At 42.9% G+C, this 26296-nt stretch overlaps 1 protein-coding gene across 3 annotated transcripts in view; it reads right to left on the minus strand.

Annotated features, from left to right (window-relative positions):
• Positions 1–26296, minus strand: part of NOS1AP (nitric oxide synthase 1 adaptor protein) — a 320296-nt gene that overhangs the window by 83821 nt on the left and 210179 nt on the right. Inside the window, exons 3-4 of one of the 3 annotated variants that reach the window (XM_004027787.5) lie at positions 13614–13706; positions 550–608 (exon numbers count right to left, since the gene is read on the minus strand). In XM_004027787.5, coding sequence (XP_004027836.2) covers positions 550–608; positions 13614–13706 — 152 coding nt within the window. Of the gene's footprint in view, positions 1–549; positions 624–1892; positions 2173–13613; positions 13707–26296 lie in introns of those variants that run through there. The other 2 variants (XM_019025884.4, XM_063693452.1) reach the window with 2 other exon arrangements.

Below are 26296 nucleotides of genomic sequence, written 5' to 3' on the forward strand. Positions count from 1 at the left end.
CCCCCAAAGGTCTCAACTCCTAACTCCATCATCTTGGGGCTTAGGATTTCAACATACAAATTTTGGGGAGACAAAAGCATTCAGACCTGTAGACACATTTGTGACTTTCGATTCCTGCATGAAAGCTCTTATTACTATGCTCAGTTTCTGAAGGGGTAGAGAGGTGGAAGAGATAACTGTGGGAAATTGTTAGCATAGGGTGATGGAATAATCCATTTTTCTTATTTTGACCAATATATATGCAATTTTAGAATTTCATTTGGGACAACACTAGCACAAATTTAAAAGGTCTCCAATTACAACCGAGAGGTTTAAATTAAACATCAAGCAGATATACTTCATAGCTTCCTTAATGCAATCAAGCATGACCAGAATGATAAGGCAGATTTACTTCTTGAACTCACATCTAATGGAAGCAACAGGTCTCAGAAGGGAAAAGCGTAGAAGTTTATTTAAATTTGCCTGGATCCACCAGCCTGACAGGTGGCTGTAGGGGGCAGGAGGACTCTGGGGCTCAGTGATATCTTGGGTGCTGGACTGGGCTCTTACCTGTAGATGGGGTCCTGCATCACCAGCATCTTGCTCTCATCCCACGTCCATTCCTTTTTCTGCAATAAAAGAAGCTGTAAATGAATAAGTTAGGCTTGTCCTCAGTTACAGGGCCAGGGCACACATTGAGCTATGCATACTTATGCAAACACACGCATTTTGCTCCTGACCTGACTTTTTCCCTCTAAGAGGCTTGGAGTTGATTGCTCCAAAACGACGAGTGCAAAATGTCAAGTGTCTAGTCTGATCAGATTCCTCCAAGCACTTTAGGAGAGTGCCTCTCCAGGGCTCAGAGGGTAGGCAAAAGCCAAGAAGTCCTTAGGGAACTCGGGGTGAAGTGGGGACGTAATGTGAAGCTCCAGACAAGCCAGGTAGGTTAATTGGTACATTTGCAGAGTGACCCCTAAGAGGCTATTCATTCTGGCTGTAAACCTAACTTACGGTGAACACAAAAGAAACCCTCTAAGCTAGGAATGAGGAGTTGGAGGAGAGTGGATTCAATCGTAGTGCTTGCTGAGGTGAGAAGCACCCCAGTGTGGGGGGACATTAGGGTCAGCAGCCAACTACACCCCCTCAGGCCCAACCTCCAGGTGCAAGGACAGAGAATCCTGCTCTACCTTCATCTGCCTTTGTCAGAGAGACTTTGCTGTCCAGGGAAATTAGGGAAGAACGCATTCGTCTATGAAAGAAGGACTCAAGAGCGGGGAAAGGGCAAGGGGTATAGAGTGGATTAATTGAATGTTTTTAGCTATATGGATTTCTCAGAGATAATGCACAGGGTGGCCACTCTCTAAACATACTGGGCTTTGGAGGTTGTTAGGCCCCCACCGGGACTAGGGGAGATCATGTCCAGGCTCTTACAGTGACATTAGGAAGAAGCACTGTCAGCAGCTTTACCCAAATACCATACTACGTATGTGCGCGTGCACACACAGACACACACACACACACACCACATTTAATCCCTGAATTTTGATTAAACACCAATATGATCCATAGAGGTGGATTTTAGACTGGTTTAAAAACATCCAATATCAAACACTGTTTTATAGACAACAAAACTTCAGTTACAGCCAAAAACTAAATATTTTTTTAAAAAGATACCTTCCTATAATTGCTACTGACTACCCTATAAAATTTTAATATACGAATTACCTATTTGGAGCAACACAGAAGGAGACTATTCTCTTTTCTACGCAAGAACCCCTTCAAATACATAAACAGAGCAAGTCCAGAACATCTTTATACTAAATAATCCCAGGTTTTGTAAACATCCCTCACTAGACAAGTTTTCCAGACTACCTGCTACCATAGTGAATTTTCTTTGTATGTATTCTACTTACCAGTGATCCCCCCAAAACCTGGTAAAATGAACTGGATCCCTGATCAGCATGGCATAGAGACACAGCCTTTTAATGTTCCAGCCACATAGAGACACAGCCTTTTAATGTTCCAGCCACGACACTCCTCTTAACCCAGCAGATTGGTTTATAGCACTTTTTTTAATGACCTCATAATGAGCACACATTAGGCTGCTTTCCAACTGATGCACTGAAATTCTTCAGAGTTAAAGTCCAAATATCTGCATGCATATTGTAAACATCCAATATCATTGTTCTCCATAGTAGTCCTTCAAACAGCAAAATATAATAATATGCTTAAAAGATGGTTTGATCTCAGGGCAAAATCTTTATGACATAAATATTAAATTAAGTCACATCTATAGCCATGACCACATATTCTACCTGCACTTTTAATTTAATGCAGTTAGCAATGTTTATAAAGCTGTGGAGTCCATCTACTGAGTTTATTTTAGCTATTATATCTTTCAGTTCTAATATCTCTATTTGGTTATTTCTTTTTCTTTGCTGAGACTCTGCTTTTTCATTTGTTTTAAAAGTTTTTGCAGCTGCTTGTGGAAGCATTTTTGTGATGGCTCTCTCAAAATCTTTGTCAGATAATTCTAATATCTCTGTTATCTTGGTGTTAGCACCAATTGATTGTCTTTTTTTCACAGAAGTTGAGATTTTCCTCTTTCCTGGTATAGTGAGTGATTTTCAACTGAAGCCTAGACATTTTGAGTATTGTAAGACTCTAGATGTTATTTAAGCTTTCTGTATTCACTGTCTTACTGTGACACTAAATAGGGGAAGGAGTAGGATGCCACCTTATTACCCCCAGAAGGGAGTTAAGGCTGGGTTCCCACTCTGCCTCTGCTGATCCTCATTACTGCTGGGTGTGGGTGGGAGTTCTAGGTCCCCACTGGGCTTCCAATTACACCACCCTGGTTTGTAGGGTTAGGAGTCCCTTGGAGTTCCCACATGGCATCCGCTGACAACATGCACAGTCAGTGGCTTCATGACTGCAGGTCAGTGGTGGAAGTGTAGCTTCTCCACAGACACCACATGGGAAACGGGAGCGAGAAGGGTGGTGTGGGACACTCATTACCAGCTGGCAGGGAAGAAGAGCCTGGCACCCTTCTCAGCCTTCTGCGGCACCACCTGGAGGGGGTGTTGGGGCACCTCATTACAGCCCAGCAAGGGTGGAAGCCTGGGCTCCGGCTCAGCCACGGGGGCCTGGGTGGCGGTGAGGACGGTCTTCCGTGAATTGTTTGGCTGGAAGAGAGTGGTTATTGTGGACAGTTTTCTGCCTTGTTATGTTGCCTCTTTTCTCCTCTTTGGCTGGAGAGAGCAGGCTTTTGTTGGGGCTTTTATGCCTGTTCCCACTGGCATGTGTGAGTTGCCAGCTTCTTCAGCTCTGCATCTGGGATATATGAGGTGAAAAGAAACCCAGGGAATTCACAACTATGTAATTTGTGAGTCCCTAAGTTCCTAGCCAGGCTGCCCTCTCTCCACCTCTCAAAATCTTCTGATGTTGATTTTATATAAAATGTCTAGGGTTTTCAGCTGTACTTAGCAGGAGGAATAGGGTAAAGTACATCTACTTGGTCTTCCCAGAAGCAAAAGTCTGGTTCCTATAACTATCATGTTTTTTTTTTTTTTAAACTACAGTTGCCTCGGCTCCACCTCTTGAGAGACATGAATACAGTGGGTCAGAGGTGACGCCCCATAATCTGTAGCTTTAACAAACATTTCAAGTGGTTCTGATGTGACCCTGGGGTTGAGAGCCACTGCTATACACCAAAGAAAGACTGGATTGAAATCCTCAACCGGAAGCTCTCTTTCACACACCACACACTCCTCTGGAGTCTCAGGCCTGGCACAGGGAGGTCCCCTGACATTTCAAAGAAAGCCAACTGACCACGGTCCCATTAACCACTGTCTCAGGCCAGGGCCCACCTCAGCATACTCAGGAAGTGGCTGTGGTGGCTTAAACACTTGGTGGGGCATCAGCAGACCTGCTTTGCTCCTGAGAGAATGCATCTTCACTTCTCTCATGCTCTTACCATCAGGACAGTCTGCTCCCAACAGTCCTTGCAGCTCTGGTGTGATTTGCAAAGTGACTGAGAGGAGCCAATGACCCAATACATCAAAGAGGCTGTGAAACCCCAACCAGCCACACGTCCTGTTCCCTTCTGAGGAAAGCAGCCCCAAAGAGGGTCTGAACGAGGGTGATTTGGTTTATGCTGCATGCATCTGAGGAAGCCAACTGTGCTAATCTGGCCATGACTGTCTGGGGTCGGGATCCCCACCTGACTGACCAGGGGGAGCCAGCAAGGGGCTGTCATTAAATCACCCAATCATTGAGCTCTATGGTAAAAAGACCCAACTCTACCCAATCAATTCCTCTCTTTGGGGAATATCAAATCCTAAGTGGAGTCTAGGCTGAGCCCCAGTAACAGTGGACAGTTTTTGTGACCTGTGACTCTATTTCCACTCATACTGGTGGCAACAAGTGAGGGAGAGGATGCATCGGGCGCCAGTTCATGTTTCTTCCAAGCCTTGCGATGCGCCTCCGTCATCAAAGCTAACCTAGGCAAGACTCTTCTCAGCAATTCTATAGAATGTAACTAAGACATTCATTAAAAGGAAAGAATAATGAGGCGAAATAATACAGAACAACTATTTTCTTTCTCTGGCAGATGTGAATAGGAGGACAGAGAAACCAGGCTCCCAGGGCCCCTTGGGTTAATTTAATAAGAATGAGCATTAGCAGGATCTACAGAAGCCAAAACATACTTTATTTTTAAAAGAGGTCCCAGCACCCATATAGAATGTCCTGAAAAGGGAGAAAACCACAAAGATCTTTTCAGCAACTTACTAATTTTCCTTTTCTGAAGAGCTCATTAAAATCTAGTCCTGTCACTTTACAGACCTTCATCCTTGGATGAAAATTATTAAATCCATGAAGAGATCAGGAAATCATCAAGATAACTCAATGGGTTTGGGGAGTAACAGGGACTCACCAATGTTTTGGTTATTCAAGAAGCTAATGCAAATACTGTTGGAGCTTTTTTTGTTTTTGAGACAGAGTCTCGCTCTGTCGCCAGGCTGGAGTGCAGTGGCGCGATCTCGCTCACTGCAAGCTCCACCTATTGGGTTCAAGCGATTCTCCTGCCTCAGTCTCCTGAGTAGTTGGGACTACAGGCACTCACCACCATGCCCAGCTAATTTTTGTATTTTTAGTAGAGATGGGGTTTCACCATGTTGGCCAGGTTGGTCTTGAACTCCTAATCTCAGGTGATCCGCCTGCCTCGGCCTTCCAAAGTGCTGGGATTACAGGTGTGAGCCACCACACGCGGCCACTGTTGGAGCTTTTTAACCCAATCTCCTCACAGCCTGAATGATAGTCCAAGAACTTTAGAACTAAGGGGTCTCCACCCCTCCCCCACTGCACCTCTTTCAAATGATACCCTGAGGAGTGTAGTCACTCAAGCAAGGTGTCACTCCTTGTTAGCAGCCCAGCCAAGAGTAAAAACAAATTCTCCTGATGTTTGGACTAGTGCTGACTCCACTACTCTGGCACAATTCATAGGTAATGCAATATAATGAATGGCTTAACTTAGAGGGAGGCCCCACTTCACATATCTCAAATGACTTTATGATTGTCACCAATGTCTTAATTCAAGAACAATTTGATTCTTCCTGTCTCCTGGTCTGAAATTGTGTCTCTTATTGCCTATGTTTTGCAAGTATTTCAAAGAAAAAAACAAAACAACACAAACAAACCAGCTCCTCCTCACTTTTCTATATGGAAATACTCTTCTAAGGAAAAACAATCAGAAAAAAAAAATTTGAAATTAGAAGAAAAATAGGAAGAAAAACGAATTTCCCAGACCTATGGGATTATAAATCAAAGTTGGCTTCAAAAATAGATAGGACAGAACGTATTACTGAACAATAACTACAGCCAAACTCAGTTTAACTGTCTTTGAAGTCTTTTTTTTTTTTTTTTTTCCTTTTAAAAAAAAAATCCTTGAAAATAAAGACTTGGAGTCTTGGTAGCTGTGTGAGGGAAATTTCAGTCTTGCTACTCACTGTTCAGGATCAGCTGTGGTCTCCATGATATGCCAGGAAATGAGGACATTTTCAGTTCAGATGGGATTGGAAGGAAAGAGGAGGAGAAAGAGAGGAGGAAAGGAGGGGACACACACCTCTAAAGCTGTCAGCACCTCTCTGAGTGCCTTCTGGGGTAAGGGGGCCCTTCACAGGCTTATTTACTAAAAACAGCCCAGGGAACCCACAGGACTGGGCACCAGCAGGGCTGGTCTTCAACCTCCTTCCACTATGAGTCCAGGCCCAGGCAGGGCTCCTGCTGGAGCAGGAGCACTAGCAGCAGCAGCAGCAGTGGCGAGGCCGATACGCTAAATGCTCAAGGAGACAAGGATCTGCCTCTTCACTCACTCCAGAAATAAAGCAAATGGAGAAAAAATTGTGAGTGGGCAGGGAGTGCCTGGTGGAGCAGATTAATTAGTCCTAGGGGCAACTGTCTAGCATTCTGCCATGCCCCAACTCTATATGTGGATATGTGTAACTCCTTTCTCTTACTCCTGTGCCCTCCGTGTCTGCTAAGGACACCTATGGCACTGCTGAGCCTTTTAGGAGGTCTCTAAACTAGAGTTTATTAACCTGTCTCTCTCTCTGTGCCATCTCCTCCCTTCCCCTCTTCTCTTTGTTTATGAATTCCTTACTCCAGGGTATTTTTAAAAGTCAGCGAGATAGAGGGAGTAGGTTAACTTGAAGGAAGGCTCAACTTCATATCTCGGTTAGTAAACATTTTCTGGAGTGAGAAAGAAAGGTGTGATCATGGAGTGTACACCACAGACCTCCAGTCACAGGGAGGTGCACCCAAGGGACCCAGCTGCTGCACTCTGAAATTCATCATCGTGTTGGTTCAGGAGTTATGCTTTCCACAGACTGCTCCAGCCAGTGACTGAGAATGGAGGGATACTAAGGCAGGCCCGTCTCTGGGAGATGTGGGGATCCCGACAGACAACTTTGGCTTCTGGACACCCTGAAACCTTGCCAAGCCTTCCTCAGACTGCACTGCAGTCTAAGAGCCTTTTGCTATCCTTCCTTTCTTTCTTCCTTCCTTCCTTCCTTCCTTCCTTCCTTCCTTCCTTCCTTCCTTCCTCCCTACCTTCCTTCCTTCCTTCCTACCTTCCTTCCTTCCTTCCTTCCTTCCTACTTTCCTTCCTTCCTTCTTCCCCTCTCTCTTGCACTCAGGGGCAGACCTCCCTGCAGCCTGACAGTCCTCCTAGCCTTTCTCAGATGCTTCCCCCTTTTCTCCCACAGGCGTTTAACACTGTCTTGGCATCTGCTTCTCACGGGACCTAGACTAACACAGAAAGTGAGAAGGTGAGAAAGCAAAGATATAGGAAGTCATCTGTATCTGCTTCATTTTTCATTCTCATAGTTGATATGGGGAAAAAGGTCCTTTCCTCCATTTAGGGAAAGAACTACATAATGCTTTTAGATTACTAAAATTGGTCTCCACCTTAAAGGTGAACACTAAGGCTCAGAGAAGTTGACTTATTTCCCTCCAAGGCCACCTAGTCCAGTGATAAATAAAATCCAACTCTTCTACCTGCAGTCCCATGGTCTGTAACTCCAAATGATGAAATCAGTCTTTCACTGTCCACTGCCAGGAAGTTCTTTGCTTTCCACAGAGGAAGGGAATAAAGGGCTTGCTCTGTATGCTTTTGTAAGACCACTGAATGGGGTAAGCGCATCTTTGATATAGGACCTTCTCTTTCCTTAATCTGTTGAGTGCAAATGTCAAGTCCTCCATGGAAATTCACAGCCACTTTATCATTCTAAAAGCTCCTGGCAAAGAATGTTATATGGGAACTGGTTTAGAGGTAGGTCTTCCTGGAACCGTGCCAAGAAGAGAAAACAGAGTCAGGAATAATTATCACAGTGGTCCTTTCTCCTTTTGATATGTGGAAATGGATATGGCATCTTTGAAACCCTTCCTCAGGAATGCTAAAGTAGAGGAGAAATTTGTACTGACATTCATTTCCTATCCCTACTAGAAATTATCAGTAGGCATATCACAAAGCCTGCAAGCTTCACCATTATTCATGCAGCATTATTCAAGCACCTAATAGCAGTGGTGACTTAAAAAAAAATTGCAAAGGCCACATAAACTCAGTTTGACAAGTTCTCCATGATTCTAGATAGAATGGGATACTACTGAAAATAAAGCTATCTCTCTCCTTCAGGTATAACCTATGGATATAGGAACGTGCATTTCAAAATTGAAGCAGTAATAAATCCTCCCATGTGCACAATTCCTAATAGGCCTGTTTTTAAAGTAGCAGAAAATAAAGAAGGCCAAGAAACACAGCATGGTGGAAAGAAGACTGGATGAAGTTTAGGGCCTAGATTCACACCCTGGCTGTCAGTAACTACCTGGGGGTCCTAGGGACAGTCACTGGACTTCTCTTATCCTGTTGCTACATCTAATCAATTAGAGGATCAGGCCAAATCACTTTTTAAGTCTCCTAAATTCTGGTTCTATAATTCTGAGTGCCTCCTTTTCTTAATTCGATCTGACTTCTGTGTTTCCATAGTAACCAGCACTACTGTTTGGGCAGGAACATAGTTTCCCTGTGATGTAATACACCCATGACAGAGTACAGGTTAGGAGTTAAAGACTCTGGCTTAATTAATTAGGCATTTCCTATGGAGTGATTATTATCCAAAGGGGTCCAAAAAGATCAGTCACACACACAGCAACAGAGCAGTGGAAAGAACCTGCTTGGGATTTAAGTAAGACAAGGTTCGAACCTTGACTTCACCACTGATAGGATCTGAGATTCAGGCAAGTTGCTCAATCTGCTTTTGAACAATCATAAGAATGGTATCTACCTAATAGGACAGTTGTGAGGATTTGTTAAGTGTAAACATGCATCAAACAAGGCCTGGGCAATAGCAGGTACTCCACATCAGTGTTAGCTATTACTATTAGCTGTTCTCATTATCACCTTAGTGTGTAATTACTTACATCAGTTTGCTCCCTCTGGTCTTCTACTTTTCCAAACAGATGAAATAAGATTTGAGGGAAGACATGGTCCCTGCCCCCTAAAGCTAACAACCTATGGGGGAAAGAGATAAATAACTACAATGCAATCTTATAAAACCTGTAATAGACCTATGTGTGCATACAGTGACAAAGAATAATTTTGCAGGGAAGGGTTCATATCTAATATCCTTATGTAACCTATGCAGATCCTTGAACATGGTAGACACACAATGAATATTTGTTAATGAAAATGATGGAGCCTTTTTAGAATGTTGCCTTAGGGGATCCCAAGAAAGTTATTGGTTCATAAGAGAAACTATATAAAACTCAAGCCCTTTGGGTCCTTTATTAGAAAAATCCCTTGGATGAAGTTCAACACTAGTCTTTCTTATTCAGGATTCCACTCCCTAGAAAATGGTGCTATAGCGTGATTCCAGTATTATAATAACTAATCATTATATATACATGGAAAAGATAATTACTTGAGCCTAGATGCGAGTTGAAGAAAATGTACTGGTTGAGAGACATCAAAGTACAGCTAATTATCTTAGTAACTGGGTTTACATCACAAATTCAACCTAAGATTCATAAAGAATTTGAGATTCATTATCTGTTGGCGTCAGTTCAAGATGACAGCATTTTTAGATATTTGTTATTATAACCAAAAAGATGTTTTTTACATCTCAATGAAAGTTGATTATATTTGGCCACTGCCTACACTAGTATAATGCACCTGAAGATTACAGTCACCTGAACAAATCCTACAATTAATACTATGGAATTAGCAATTTTTATGGAAGCCTTCCTATATTTGAGAAAGGATCTCATCCTTTTTTTTTTCCTTTTAAACTGGCAGATTGACAGGAAGAAAAAGAGGGAGGACAACATGATAAAGGTAACAAACTAGACTTCATTTGATCCAATTGCTAAGTATTTATTTTCTCATAATTTAATGACATTATTACACACAAATAATGTTCAATCAAGCAGCTAGTGAACAGCCACGATTACTGAAAACATACATGTGTCTGGTGCCCAGGCAAGTGCTGGGCTTCCAAAGATGGCTCCTGCCTTTAAAAAGTTCACTGGAGGGCAGGGACTCACTGTAAACACAGTTCTCAGCCAGGAAACACATCACCATTCACCAGTTACAGACAGGCTGGGAGAGAGAGGAGGCTGGGATGGCTGCCTCAGAGATGTTGGACCTCAGAGTGTCCCCTCCTGCTCTAGAAGACTGGGAAACAACAACATAGTGACCCACTCAGACTCCAGGGGGCTGTTTTTTGTGGTTTTTTTTTTTATAGTCCAGTAGATTCTCAAAGACCTAAATACATACAGGTGACCTATATATACACACAAACACCAAAAAGCATGGTTCCAGAGCTGGCACAGAGTATTCGAGCTAGAAAAGTTAAAGTGATCACCTAATTGAACTCTTCACAGTTGAAGCTGAGAGAGGCAAAATAACATGCTTAGAACCACAGGCTAAGAAGGGTAGAGCCAGGACTGAAACCCAGGTCTTCTCATCTGGGCTGAGGGTCCCTCCCAGCTTGTCACACTAACCTAGTGAAAATCAACAAGCTAATTGTGGGAGGAGAGGACTATTCAATGTTTTTACCCACTAGCCCGGCACAAGCACCAACGAATCAGTGGGCAATGTCAGGCTGTACATGGAACCATTGCCTCACGGCTGAATATAGGCTATGGCTCTCTCTACACCTACAGCTACTTGGCAAAGAGCTCTAGTTCTTAACCTAATCATGATGGTGATCAGTGACATTTGCCAAGTATTCCATTTCCTTGGAGAAAATTGTGCATTTACACAATAGCATGTCTACTCTCACCTCTCTCAATTCTATAAGCAGAGAGAGAAAGTGTGCATGTGTCTGAGTGTGGTGGTAGCATTAAGATACCAGAGAACTGTCATATGAGAACAAGATGACAAAAAGGCTGATTGCTGTTAATGTGCATTCATCTGTCAGAGACGGTGTAAAATGAACCCCGTGGTTAAAGGCATTATTCAAATCACAGCCACGGCCCTGGAACGGACACTAAGTGTGGGTGCAGGAAACAAGATGGGCAGCTCCCTTTTCCCAAGCCTGGCATCAGAAGAGTTAGATCTAGGAAAGACCTGCTAGACCATCTTTTTTTCTGGGCCAGCAGGATGATGAAGCCACATTGGAGATTACCCAGGACGTAGTTTCAAAGTGAGTCACGAGGTCCCATGCACTCCCTCAGGGAGATGCTACTCCAGCCTGGCTTTCATGTGCTTAGTGGAGGCAGGGAGGCTTCTCTCCAGGTGATACCTCAGCACACACTGTGTCATGAGATCCAACCTCAGTTTTCTCACATGCACAATGGGGAAGCCACCATATGTGGTAAAGGTACATGGGAGAGACAGTGAGGTGAGAAACAAGACTGTGCTCTAAGGGCAAAACTATGAAGTTGCCCCATGATGGACAACAACAGAGGTGTATGAAGATACCTGAAAGGGACAGAGCAGTCCCTAGGACAGCAGGTGTTTACATTTAACCTAATCAAAAGTCAACAGGCTGGGCTCAGTGGCTCATGCCTGTAATCCTAGCACTTTGGGAGGCTGAGGTGGGTGGATAAGCTGAGGTCAGGAGTTTGAGACCACCTGGCCACCATGGCGAAACCCTGTCTCTACTAAAAATATAAAAAGTAGCTGGGCGTGGTGGCAGGCGCCAGTAATCACAGCTACTCGGGAGGCTGAGGCAGGAGAATCAGTTGAACCCGGGGGTGGAGGTTGCAGTGAGCCAAGATTGCATCACTTCACTCCAGCCTGGGCAAAAGAATGAAACTCCATCAAGAAGAAAGAAAGAAAGAAGGAAGAAGGAAGGAAGGAAGGAAAGAAAGGAAGGAAGGAAAGAAAGGCAAACAAAGATATGTCAGTCAGAAGTGGATGTGTAGTGGGGTGGTGGGAAGATTCTGGGAGTGTCAGCCACGGATTGCTGAGGAAAGCAATCTTACACATGTGACAAAATTAGCCCATTTTTTTCCTCTGAGGATATCTTTTGCTCAAATTCATATTGTTGTCATCCACGATTTCTTTAACAGGCCCAGGGCTTGACAGGCCTCAGCTTGATGTCCTGCTCAGGAACTCCTAGAGGACAATACTCTAAAGACTGTCCCGTGACTGTCCACTCTGTACATACATGTGAGAGGAGAAGAAGCAAAACAGATGTCCCCAGAGGAAGAAGAAGATGGGGCCCATGCACACAGTAAAGGTTTACAAAGGCAAAGATATTTAATTCCCTATACTTGTGAATTTTGAAGAAGGTGGTTCTTTATAAACAGTATATCTTTTTTCTACATACTTGCAGCATCATAGCCATAAAACACTTTCTAAAACCACCAGTGAAAGTATTGAGGGAGCATGAAAGAACAAGTTTTGGATTAATATGTAAGAGACCTTTGTAACCATCCAGAGAGGAAAGGGGCTGCCTCAGGAAGTAGTAAATTTCCCATTGCTACAGATGTCCAATCATACACTGGACAATGCCCCTTGTACGGACATTATAAACAAGATTTAAGCCCTTGGATTGATATGACAAGTCCCCTTTAAGATCTCTCTCAGCTATATGGTTCTTCAAATTTATGTTGCCTACTATGATTCATTTGTCTTTGCTTCCATAACCTCCACACTCTCTCCCTCTAGCCCCGACATTCAAGGTCTGCTTTAAGTTCCAGTTGAATTAAGAGCGACTGAGATTTGAAACCAAAAGAAGCTCAGGAGGTCTATGGAGGACTATGATATGGTGCTACCATCAATAAATGTAAAACAAAGGCATCATAAATAAAAAATAAAAACATCAGCAGAATTGAGAAACAGGGACAAAAAGGGCTCCTTATATATACTCAATCAGCCAAGCTCTTTTCTGTTTCATTTTGAAAACACACATCCTCCCACCATACGAATCTAGCCTTTCCAAGGGGTTAATGTTACCTGCCACAACCACATACAACTGGCACAAAACAAACAAGTGTTTAAACAACATATGCTCACTTGCTTGTCTCTCCCCAACTCACGCTGAATGGATCAATCCCCCTGCCCATCCTCCCGACCTGGCCACACCCCACCATCCCTGCACACGGAGCAGCAGCAGTGGCTGGGTCTTGAGGGACGATGTAAATATAGGCTGCAACAGGAGGATGCAAGGACACACAACGGAGGGGGCTGCATGGCACCTGGGGTGGGACTGAAGGATGGTCCTGCAATCGAAGGGGACAGCTGCTGAGGAAGCCTCCTCTCGCTGCCCAATCCCACTGAACCCTGCTATTCTTACTAAAATTGAAAATATTTTCTACCATCAGGACTCAAAACTCAAAGATAAAGGTATGAAAATGGGGAGGGGGGGTTGAAGGCATGGATGACAGGAGGTGACTCCCATCACCTGGGGTACCAGGACTGACTGAGCCAACTGGTGACTAGGCCTTTGGCCTCGCCTCTCCCTACACTCTGCTGCAGCCTGTCAGCACCATTGCTGCTCAAAGCAGAAGAGCTTGCCAGATAAGGGAGGGATTCTCTCTGGAGGTGGGCCCAGAAGAAAAAGGTACCCCATGCCTACCTCCCCTGCTTTCCTCTTCACCTCAGATTCTGGTTCAGAGCCACTTACCTTTTTCTTCTTCTTCAGAATCACTTTCACTCCATCCACTGAAACCATAATGCTCACTTTCTTCTTCTTGATGTTCTTGGCTTTAAACTCATACTGCAAGAAAGAAGAAAACAAAAAGAAAGTGCAATCTGATGAAATCAGTGCATCTATACAGACCCAGCTAGCCCATGCCTGGAAAAAAGGTCCCCAGACAGGTGTGGGGAATAGCTCCTGGGGGCAGGGAGCACCTTGGGGGATGTAAAAGCAGGTGGATGTCTCAGGCAATCTCTGGGTTAGAAACGGGACTCTGAATAGTCTATACCACTTCTCAGCCATCAGCTAGGGTAGATGGACCTCATCTACCCTCATGAGATGAAAACATAGCCTACTTGGAATATCCCATAAAAAATCAGAACCTTCCCTCAATAACTCATTCTATCATTTAATGACTTCCACGGCCAGGCAAGTATTCCTAGTGTCTCATCAAAGGCTGCAGAAACTACATTCCATTCTCAGCAAAGACTAACAGCTGGAACCAATCTTCACATCAGGGTTTTTTACACACTGAAAGATAATTATGAATTCTAAATTACTCTCTAAAAGTTCAATTTCAAATTTCCTTTATCTGTGAGTCAGTCTAGAAGTCTACCCACAGCCCTGCTAGCCTGAAGATTTTGGCACATCTAGAAAAGATATGGCCTCAAAAACCATGTATTTGTTAAGTTTTATTTAATTATATTTTTAATTGACAAATAATTGTACATATTCATGGGGTATATAGTGACAACCCCTGTGTTTTGAACTCTTATTTGTAGTCCTAGACAGGGATGCTCCAACCACAGACCCATACTGCTGATGGATGTTGGCGTCATCCTCAATCTCAGCTCTTTCTGGTACATTTGTTCATTCATAGCCATCTCTTAACACTTGTGTAGCTATTCATAACTGGTGGTATAATTCTACATTTTCCTCAGTGAACTTCATTTTGAGCACTTCTCCAGTTTATTAAAACCATTTTCATCTGATTCCCATCTTACTATCACCACCTAGCAAACTTCACTTGCAAGCTCTCCAATCAAACATCTGGGCTACAGATTAAAAATTAAGAAACATAAGACCCAAAGCCCACCCACATCCCTTCTCTGGGACCTTTTATACTCAAGACCGTCTCCTACCATGTTGCCACTCAAGCCTGGAAAAAGGCACCTAACACCTTGACAGTGCATCTGAAACCTAATTATTTCTACAGTTAGCATTGATAGGCATGAACTTAATCCATCCTAATGAGATAAAAACATAGCCTACTTTGGAAATCTCATTAGAAATCCAGAACCTTCTTTTCACTGTGCCTTTTAATATTCTGATGTTACAAACTCAACTCAGAGCTTCCTACTGTCCTGAGTCTACCCTTTTCACTAAAATCTCAGATCTTCTATTCCACTGTACAGAGTTATTGTTGATACTTCTTGGCTATCTGTTTCTACGAGAAACATTCTTGTCTCTACAAGAATAGGACCTCACTAACTGAGGTAAGAGATCCTTCTTCACGTTGTCATTGCAGGCTCTGGTCACAGCTGATTTGAGTGTCCTGGTGACAGCAACCTACATCATTGATGACCACAACCTACATCACTCCCAGTCTGGTGGTCACTTCCCCACCTCCACTCTACCCTGTCAGCAGCTCTTCTTTTACCAAGGGGCCCTGGAAGAAGAGCAAACCAGAGCAGCAAACACACGGAGACAAGAGGAAACTCCGCTTCAGCCCAGGAACCCCAGGCCAACTAACAATAAAGAGTAAAGGGGAAACGGGAGGCAGAGAGGGAGATGGAGACGGAGAAGAAGAGGCGCATCTGACAGGATTTTTTTTTGCACTGGAGTCTGGCTTAGGTAGGACAGGACCTCAGCCATATAACAAATTCCTCTCTAGGTCAGCAGCCACAAACCAGCGAAGGTTAAAGTTGGTTTGATTGGCATGCACTTGAGGACATGGCTCCAGTTTGCAGTGTGTCACCCTGACTGCAGCATTCTGCTCAGCTGCAGTGCTGGATGAACTCAAATAACCTCTGGGTGGGAGAACCGGCATTACAATCTGCAAGTCGGCTGACTTTGGCCTTGTGCCTACTGAGAGGTGAACCAGCTACATTTCCTGACCACACCTGCATTTACCTCCAGTCACTTGGGCTTTAATAAACACAACCTTCCAGCTGCACCTCCCTTCTGAACGAGTCACTAAAATCAGGCTGCTCCTGCTGGCCAAAGGAGTACAGAAGAGTGTGTCTGATGCACTTAGGTGGAAGTTAAAGGCTGAAGAGTCCCAGAAACACCCAGAAGAGGGCAAAACCTTCCCTACACAGGTTGGACCTCAACTGTTTTATTGTCTTTGGTGTCTTACAGTATATCACTTTCACATGCCCCATATACTTCTCTTTTCTAACAACAAAATCAAAGCAGAAATATCAAGTACCTACCTCTGCAAAACACTACATCATTCTCCCCAGTCCTGGTTTTAGAGAACATACTGCCTGCTATGCCATAACCTTAAATGTCTTATATTTCTGGAAGAATGTTGTAGTTGACCATATCTCTCTTTCTTGCTTCGTCCACCTCCCTGTTGGTTTCACTCTCTCTGTGGCCTTTATTAATCATGATTTCTTACCCGAGCATAGCAAGAGGCACCCAGCCAGCTCCTTGCTTGTGTATCTGAATCCTTATCTATTTCTACAGTTAGTATTTTGGCAGGCTTGGCCATGCCTTTTAATACCTTCGTCTTAAGAACTCAAAAGTGCAACTGAACTTTCTCTTTAGAACTGGAAGCAGGTCTCTAATTCAATCACCATGCACATAGTTCCCAATGGCTCTTACAGGGTCTGTGGGCACAGTCACTGCGTGAAAAAGCATGACCAAATGATTTCTCCCAAAACCTCAATGATGGTGACAACACAGGTGCTCCTTACAACAGCTGGTGGAATGCTCTGGAGTCCTTCAAAATGAAGATGGACAAGAGAGGCAGGAAATAGGCCTCCAGGTCCCATCACGGCTGCCAGAACTGCCTGAGTGCTATTTATAAGGACTCTTGGGTTGGACACACTCTGCATCTTCCCCACCTGCCTGCTGGTCAGATGTCCCATACCCTTTCCAATAGAAAAATTAAAATTAACTTGCAATTATGTTGGAAACTAGGAAAATAAAAGGAAATCAAGTATCTGAAAATGCTTGAATATTTATTATCATTAAGCCATTTGTTTATATGGCAATTATGCTTCGCTTGGACAACATGTTATTGTGTTGAGAAAATGAATTTGGACAGAGGGGAGATAATGGAGTAACCACAAGAATGGAGAAGAGAAGGGGCTCTCAGGGACAAATCTTCCTTTTTCCCAAACTGACGGTGCTGCTCCAAGGTGGAGCACTGCCTGGGAAGGTGGGCTCTGGAGGAAGCATCTGTGTTCCACAGGACAGGAATCCAATCTGCTCAGGCTTTGCCAGGGGCTGAAGAACAAACAAGACTGCTGGTGCCACCGTCTGTGGCTCAGACCAGCCTCCCACAAAGCCCATGCCAGCCCTGCAGTCTGTGCCAACGGGCCTGGCCCTCCCTGAATATGGCCAGGCTGATCTGATGCATTTGCTTTGCCAGCCAGAGCCCCACCAGCCTGGACAGATGAAGCCCTACAGGACTTGACCTTTCAGGGAACAAAACAATGCAAGTCCTGGAACACCACCTGCAGACTGGAAAGGCCAGGGGAAAGTGTCTGGGGTTTCACAAACAGAGCCTTGGGACCTTGTTTTGGAATAGTGGCCTTGGAACTTAATGCGCTGTGCCGGTCAGTGAGGTCCAGGAAGGGGAAGCTGGGAAGAGCATCCAACAGGAGCCAGGAGTGAACACTCAATGGAAGACATGAGTAAGAACATCGATGAGAAGTTGGAAAGCTGCTGACAGATCAGCAGCCTCATTTCTAATCATCTCCTGACACCCCAGTGCTTTCTTTTTCCCAACTTCCCAAACTGCCTCCTAACCCTATGTATCTCTGTCCTGGTCACTGAGTATCCAAGAAGGGGAAGCCAGAAGTCTGCAACAGCAGAGTGGGCATCTCATGAAGGGATCAGCCAGCCCTGAACCTGGGGCTATACTTCAGAAACAGAAGGAATAGAATTACTTCCTCAGAGTCCAGGGGAAGGGCTGGGGCCATCAGATGCTCCTCACACATTTAGCAGTCTGTTTTCACAAAAATGTGTAGCTCCCTAAAGAATCCCTGGATGTTTGAAAATACCTGATTTTTAACATATATTATATATATATATGTTAAAAAATGTATGTATATTAACATATCCATGGATTTTTAACACACACACACACACACACACACACAGAGAGAGAGAGAGAGAGAGAGAGAGAGAGAGAGGGAGGGAGGGAGAGTGAGCGAGCAATAAAGAGAGAGAGAGAAAACAGGATCCTTAGTTCTTCAGTCACCTTGGCCAGAAATAATTTGGCTGGTGATACACTCTCTCACCTGCTTCATAGGAAGCAGGTCTCCCTCATTCTTAACCATAAAATTCATTTTGCCAAGTCCTTCTCACTGTCTCTGCAATGCTTACAGATGTCAGCCAAGACCTGCTTATGAGTCAAGGTGCTCAAAGGCAACTTCACCAAGGGGTGAGGATTCAGTTTGCAAAGGCAAACACTATGCCAGGCTCTGTAAGTCCTTGACTGTGTTCACTACCTTTCTAGAAGGAGCTTTGGAGCTTCGCTTCTTGCAAATGATCACAGGAAATTTAAAAGTGGACTCTGACAGTGCTGCTGGGCATTCCAATCATATTCTGTCTACAGTCTCGGTTTCAGGAGTGTGAGCAGATCTCCAAAACAAAACCATAAGCACCTCTACCAAAGGTACTGTCTCACAAAGGGTTTTCAGAAAGTCCTTTTGCATGTATTATGTGAGAGTCTAAAAATTTAGACAGTAAGATACAAAATCTGAGTATACCCATGTTCACAGCAGTATTATTTACAATAACCAAAAGGTAGAAGCAACCCAAATGTCTATCAATGGATGAATGGATTCACAAAATGTGGTGTATACATACGATGTAATATTATTCAGCCTTAAAAAGTTAGGACATTCTGACATATGCTACAACATGGTTGAATCTTGATGACAAATGGAAAATATTCTATGATTCCACTTATATGAAGTCCCTAGGGTTGTCAAACTTACAGAGACAAATAATAGGGGCTGAGCAGAAAGGGAAATGGAAGTTGTTTAACAGGTACAGAGTTTCATCTTTGCAAGATGAAAAAGTTCTGGAGATGGATGGTGGTGATGGTTGTACAGCAATGTAAATATATTTAATGCCACAGAACCGTATACTTAAAAAGGGTTAAAATGGTATTTTTATTTTTTCCAGATGAAGTCTCACTCTTGTCCCCCAGACTGGAGTGCAATGGTGCAATCTCAGCTCACTGCAACCTCTGCCTCCCAGGTTCAAGCAATTCTCCTGCCTCAGCCTCCTGAGCAGCTGGGATTACAGGCACCTGCCACCATGCTCGGCTAATTTTTGTATTTTAAGTAGAAACGGGGTTTCACCATTTTGGCCAGACTGGTGATCTGCCCACCCCAGCCTCCCAAAGTGCTTGGATTACAGGCGTGAGCCACCGCGCCCGGCCTAAAATGGTAAATTTTATGTCATGTATATTTTACCACAATACAAAAATGCAAAATCTAAAACACCATGTAACAAACACATTTGTTCTCACGGCAAGTCCACTTAAATTCTGCTCACGAAACGATATTTCTGGAACTCCCCCACATGCAAGTTAAACATGCCATAGTTTTCCACACTTCCATGTAATTGCATTTGCTATTCCCTATGCCTAAAATGCCCTCCCCACACCATCTGCCTGGTGAACTCTTGTTTATTCTTGAAATATCTGCTCACACTTCTACACAGTGAAGCCAACTCCCGCTTCCCATATCCTCCCACAGAGTTGGTTACTACAGCAATATGCAAGCCTCTATTATCACTCACTGTTGATTGGTTGATTATTTATTTATCCCACAGGCCATACCCTTCATGAGAGCAAGAAATATGACTGACACATATTTCTACCCAAGAAAAGAGACCAGGACATAGGAGGGTGATAAATGAATGTCAAAGTAATGAATATAGTTGACAGTGGTTATTCACAGAGCCCAAGAAAAGGCACTGTATATAAAGTAAGCCTTCCAGAAGTTAATTACCAAATTATTAAAATCTGGATTCCATTCCAAAGTGCAAGGACTTTAAGAAGAACTAATCTTCCTTATATGGTCCATGGTCCACAGCACAGTACTGAGCACTTTATCTATGCTCGATACAGGCTTTTAAAAATGAAATCCTGTAGAGCTGTCATTATTGGCCAAAGCCACTCGTAATCATTTGACTGTACAGTTAGGAGTAATGATTGGGGGGATGGTCGTGAGATGAACTTCTGTTCTGTGGGCTACCCAGCTTCCTTAACTTCTGGCTCTTATGCCTATGGAACCAGAATCTTGGGGGCAGGGTTCCTGAGAACCAAGGCAGTCTCTAATATTGATGTGCCTTGTATTGTTGATTTATATAAAATCTCAGAAATGCCAGCATGACCAACACCAAAGTTTGAAATGAATCTAAATTCCAGAATATCTATGAGGAGTCTTGGAAACACTGGGTAGAGACATTTATTTCCCATCTACCTACCTCAATCCCAGCATGACTTATTTTTGCAATAGATATATTATTGAAAATTGGGCATAAATAAAATCTCTGCAATCTCCAAAATACTCAAAAGGAACCACAGAAGCTACTTTTTAAAGAAATACTCATTGTCATTATATAGAAATGAAGTATCATCCTACTTTGTAGACCAAGGAGATCTAAAACTCAAGTTCTAAATCCCATTTGGAATACTTGATAAAAAGGCAGAATCACAGGCCCAGGCTTTAGAAATGTTTATTCAGCAGATCAGAAGTACGGCCAAAAGTTGGCGTTTTTTAAAATGCACATGGTAATGTAGATCATGCTATTCAGAAACACTACTTTGGGCCACAAAAGCAAGGATTATTATACATTTTTATTTGCATTAAGAATTGCCATAAACTAATCAATGTGTCTTAATCATATATGTACTATTTTTTAAATATAGCTATTCTTGTAACAAGATAGATTCTTATGAAAGTGCTATTGCTAGTTGTTGTCATCCATTTTCTAAATCAAAAGCTACTAAAATAAAAAGTATTACTTTGGGAGGAAATTCCACAGAGTGCTAAGCATTAGGTATTCATACTTTACCTTTCATACATTTTTTACATCTGAAATATTTCTTTATTATTTATTTAAATAGAAACAGAGTTTTGCTATGCTGCCCAGGCTAATCTCAAACTCCTGGACTCAAGCAATCCTCCCACCTCGGCCTCCCAAAGTGTTAGGATTACAGACATTAGCCACTGCACCCAGCCTGAAATAGTTCATTAAAAAATTTATAGAGGAAACTTTGTATTTGAAATGTTTGAGGCCACCAGGGTTGACCAAGCTTTTCATCTTATAGATGAAGAAACCAGTGCCCAGGGATAAGAGACTTCCCAGGTTCATTAGCAGAAAACCCATATCTGGAACCTGCATCTCCTGACTCTTGGCTCTGTGCTTGTTATGTTCCCCAACACTTGTGTCTTTTAGTAGCTCAGAATCATGGCTCCAGGAAATAAAATTATTCATTCATTCCTCCATTCATTCAATACATGGTTAATGAGCTGTCTCATGAGCACACAAACCCCATTTTATAACAGAAAGCAAGAAGAGCAATAAGAACATATTGGAAATTAACTTCACAGGACCAGGAACATTCCACACCCAGGGACACATGTCAATAACCTGGGAAGGGTATGAAATACCAGTGAGGACAGAAAAACATGGTAAAGAGACCTTCTGAACTTAAGGAGGGCTTTGGGGCAGGAAATATTCAAGCTCGTTGCTGTTTGGAACGTTGAGAAGGTGGAAGAGAGGTTCATGCACACACAGACGTTCTGTGAGGAGGCTGCATTTCCACAGTGTCAGGAGACCAGCATGATGGCATAGGGCAAGTCAAACAGGCCCTGGCATGGAAGGCAGCGGCAGCCTCAAGTGCAAGCAATCTCGGACTGTGTACTCAGGGGAGCTCCAAGTGGCGGCTGCTCCCTGTAGAGAGGAGACGAGATAGCCCCGGGAATACAGCCATCACTTTTCTCTGACCAGGAGCATGCTGACAGGTCACGGGTAGCTGAACAACAACCTAAATGATTAAGGGGCCTGAAGGGGTGATTTACGAAGCAAGATGAGTACCAGTACTAACAATCATCTGCTGCTTTCAGCTGCTTTCTCCTCTATATCTCTCACAGCATGTTAAAAACAAGTATTAGAATCTTCTCTTCTTTAAGTAAAAAAAGAGACAGAAGTGGATGGCAAGATAAAAATACAACAGTATAAACCCTACTCCGGTCAATTCTATCATTCTCCACTAATATCTAGCCTAGACTCTCCTCTAAACTCCTCTAAATGGTTAATATATGATGTAAGTAGGAAGACTAGAGACATTAAACAACATTCCTGGCAGAAAGCAAAGGTACTTATTTAAGGTGATGAATGTCCCAGTCACCCTGATTTGATTGTTACAATCTATATGAATGTATCAAATTATCACATGTACCCCAAAATATACACATCCATTATGCAGCAATAAATAGTCTTGCAGAGGAGTGGGGCAGAGATAACACTGTTACCACAGTATGATTCATATCTACACACACACACACACACACATATGTAGAAGGAGTAAACGTTTCCTAGTATTTAGAAGAGTCATGAATCAAGGATTTACGGTTTTCTGCCTCAGACCAAAAGTGGGTATGAGACAAATGATGAATCCTTTTGTCTTTCTAGGGCTCAATTTACCTCTCTTGAAGGTAATCAATCATGTTTAATAAACCTCCCAGCACCTCTCACTATCTGCCACACACATCCCACACTTACCTTGTGAAGTTAGGTTAAACAATTTGCATGAAGTATTATGAAGTCAAAGAAGCTACACTGAATAGTAATGCTATTTCACAGCAAGTAGTCACATTCTTAGCTACGTGACCTTGAGCAAGCCACCTACCCTACAGAAGGGTATAATTCTTCCCTTCTGTGAAGCCAGGGTATTGGGTTAGATTACACCTTCCCAGCTCTAAACATAACTCAATGTGATATGAACCTTCATAGCTCTTGTAGGAAGAGTTAGATGGGCAGGCACACTTGAGGAAGGTGGGGCAAATGTATACTAACATATAAATGAAGGCATTTGGTGAGGCCAGGTCAATCCCAGAAGCAAGGGAAGAGGATGGAAGGCAGAAAGGATGCAGACAGATGGGGAAAGTTCTAAAATGGAAAAGAAGTTACTATAGTTTTGCATAGAAAGTAGGAGGGTGCTTAAGGGTTTTAAGAAGAGTGAAAAATAGAGGTGCAAATCCTGAACCTAATCTTGGCAACAGCACTGAGGAATCAGGAAGAAGAGACACTGTAAATGAGAAATCTAGGAAAGACTAGAGACATATATCAAGCACTGCATAGTAAGAATAAATAAAATATCTGGATGAAATCACTATATAGACTGAGAAGCAGAATAAGGAAGTGGTCCCTAAATCCCTTGCCTGGAAAAGGTAGCAATGTTTTCACCAATGCCAGCACAGGTGAACACAAGAATGTGTTATACATTGAAAAAGTCTATCTTGCACTGGAGAATCAGGTAATAGGAGTTAGACAGGATGTGGGGGTCACACAGCCATTCATGTAGGACTGCTTTTCCTATGCTCTCCCAAGTCTTCTACCCGTTGAATTTCCCCATAGTACGCTTAGGGTGAGCTTAGACTTTCTAACATGATGAGCAAGAGATAAGGGTAAATTTGGAAAACCTGTGCTTGCATTCATCCATTAGGATCATACAAGCTCCAGATGTAAGGTGGCTGGGAAGAGAGAAACTACAGTAGGCAGAACTGATGGCCCCAGTGAATATTCGTGGTATAATGAAAGGTATGATGAAGAAGGTAATTCTTGAGAGATACTGAAGAAACTATTTGAGAAGGAGGAGGAAAATAATAAAATCAGAATTTGGAGGGCTCTCAAAGTCACAGTGTTGTCTCTGTTGAGCAATCATTCAGCCTCTAACAGAATACTGGCAGCTCTCTTTGAAAAGTAGTTTCTTACAATAAAACTGGAAGCTACACCCAGAAGATTCCACTTATATGATTCTCTAAACTGGTGCTTCTCAAACTTGAAGGTCCATATAAATCACTCAGGGACCTTGTTAATTTATAGGCCATTCTGCAGGTCTGGGGAGAGCCAAGGGTTCTTTATTTCTAGTGTAGTCTCAGATGATGCTGACACTACTGGTCCACAGACCACACTTTGAGAAGCAAGGAGCCAGAACCACAGTATGTAAGTCCAAAAGGTATTTGGATATGTCAGCTTTGTGAACTAACCATCTCTAAGGTTTCTTTCAGTGCTAATATTCAATGATTCCTACCAATTATATATGTCAATATTCTGAGTTACATAAAAATTGAGACATGAGGTGTTTCTCAGGAACAACCACCTTAAGATGGCCCCAAATCAAACTCTAATATACAACTCTCATACATAAATGATATAAATACAGTAACCAATACACAAGTTCCCAGAATGGAGGGGAATCTGAAGTTATTGACTTCTTTCAAAGCATAATAATTATCTACTGTCAGTAGGTGGCAATATTTCCTCGGGGTTATGGGATTGTAAAGTGGAACCATGGTTCCCAGCCTGGGCTGTAAACTAGAGCCAACTGGGAAACTTAAAAAATACTGGTGTCTGGATCCCACCCCAGAAGTTTTGATGTAATTGGTCTAGAGTGCAGCCTGGACATTGGGCTTTTTTTTTTTTTTTTAAGCTACCCAGGTGATTCTCATGAGCAGCTAAGACTGAGGTCCACTAAAGTAGAGTGAGGTTTAGCAGACCATAGAAACTAAGAAGTCAGTGCTGGTCATCACATCACTCCTGATTCCCTGCATCTCCCCGTTCTTCACTGGGACTGACTGATGCACCACATGATCTCTATTCCATCTCATCTTCTCTTCCAGCCCATCACCACAGGTAACTCCAAAGCTGCACCAGACATTACGTCGTCCAAATTTCTATGACAACAAATGAACTTGGGTGAAGAGATGCCAGGATGGTTTATGCAGGAAGAGCATTGTTTTCTGCAGGACTGTTTTCACCACAGCAAAGTGCCATAACTCAACTCATCCCCAGTACCAGCCTTGACTCTGAGGGTCAGTAAATTTTTTTCTGTAAAAGACAAAGTGGTAAATATTTTATGTTCTGAGAGCTATGTGATCTCTGTTGCAACTATGCAACTCTCTTGCTCCAGCACAAAAACAGCCATAGACAATACAGAGATAAATGAGTGCAGCTATGTTCCAACAAAGCTTTATTTATAAAGGCGCTCAGTGGGCCAGAGTTGATCCATGAGCCATGGTTTGCCAACTCCTGCCTTACCTCATTTGAGTTCCCTCTGAATTTTCTGTCTCCGCTCTATTAAAGCATGTGGCGTTACCAAACACAACCACTGTGACATCCAGAGTGCAGGAAGGAGTCTACTGGATAGAGACTGAAATGCGTGGGAGGGCCCCCGAAGACAGATGAGATTTGAACATGGATCCAAAGCAGAGCAAGGTGACTATTCAGAAACGAGGATGAAAATGGGAAGAAGCCCCCACTACAAACTGCAAAATCCTAATCCTGGGATTATTTTCCCATAGTAAAAACAATCTGTGATGTGAGGCAGGTTTCCCCCTCCAACTATGATGGAAATCTAAAGTCAAACTTGACAGGGAAAGAGAATGAACTACTGAGAGTGAGATGTGACCAGATCAGGCAAAAAACCAAAATGAACATGAAAATAAACCTCATACCTTATGCCAAAAATAATTCAAAGTGCATCACAGGCTTAAGTGTAAAACTACAAAACTTTTAGAAGAAAATGGTAGGCAGATCACCTGAGGTCAGGAGTTCAAGACCAGCCTAGCCAACATGGTGAAACCCCATCTCTATTAAAAATACAAAAATTAGCCGGGTGTGATGGAGCATGCCTATAGTCCCAGCTACTCAGGAGGCTGAGGCAAGAGAATCGCTGGAACCCAGGAGGCAGAGGTTGCAGAGCCAAGATCGTACAACTGCACTCCAGCCTGGGTGACAGAGTGAGACTCCATATCAAAAACAAAAAACAAAACAAAAACAACACCAACAAAAAAAAACTTTGTGACCTGGGTTTATATAGAATTTCTACATATGATACCGAAAGCATAATCCATAAAAAATAAAAAACTGATTAATTGAACTTCATAAAATTAAACTTGCTCCGTGGAAGCCAGTTTTAAGTGAATGAAAAGACAAGTAATAGACTGGGAAAAAATGCTTGCAAATACGACACCTGACAAAAGATTTGTATCCAGAATACATTCATATAAAGAACTCTCAAATCTCAACAGCTGTAGACAACATCCAAAGTAAAAAATGGGCAAATGACTCAAATGGACACTTGATTAAAGGGGATATATTGAAAGCAAATAAACACATGTAAAGAAACCAACAAGTTTTGGTAGTTGGTTCAGTGTTTTTGTCTAACAGGAGGAATTGAGACAGGTGAG

This window comes from Gorilla gorilla, chromosome 1 (assembly GCF_029281585.2).
Source record: "Gorilla gorilla gorilla isolate KB3781 chromosome 1, NHGRI_mGorGor1-v2.1_pri, whole genome shotgun sequence".
Classification (NCBI taxonomy): domain Eukaryota; kingdom Metazoa; phylum Chordata; class Mammalia; order Primates; family Hominidae; genus Gorilla; species Gorilla gorilla.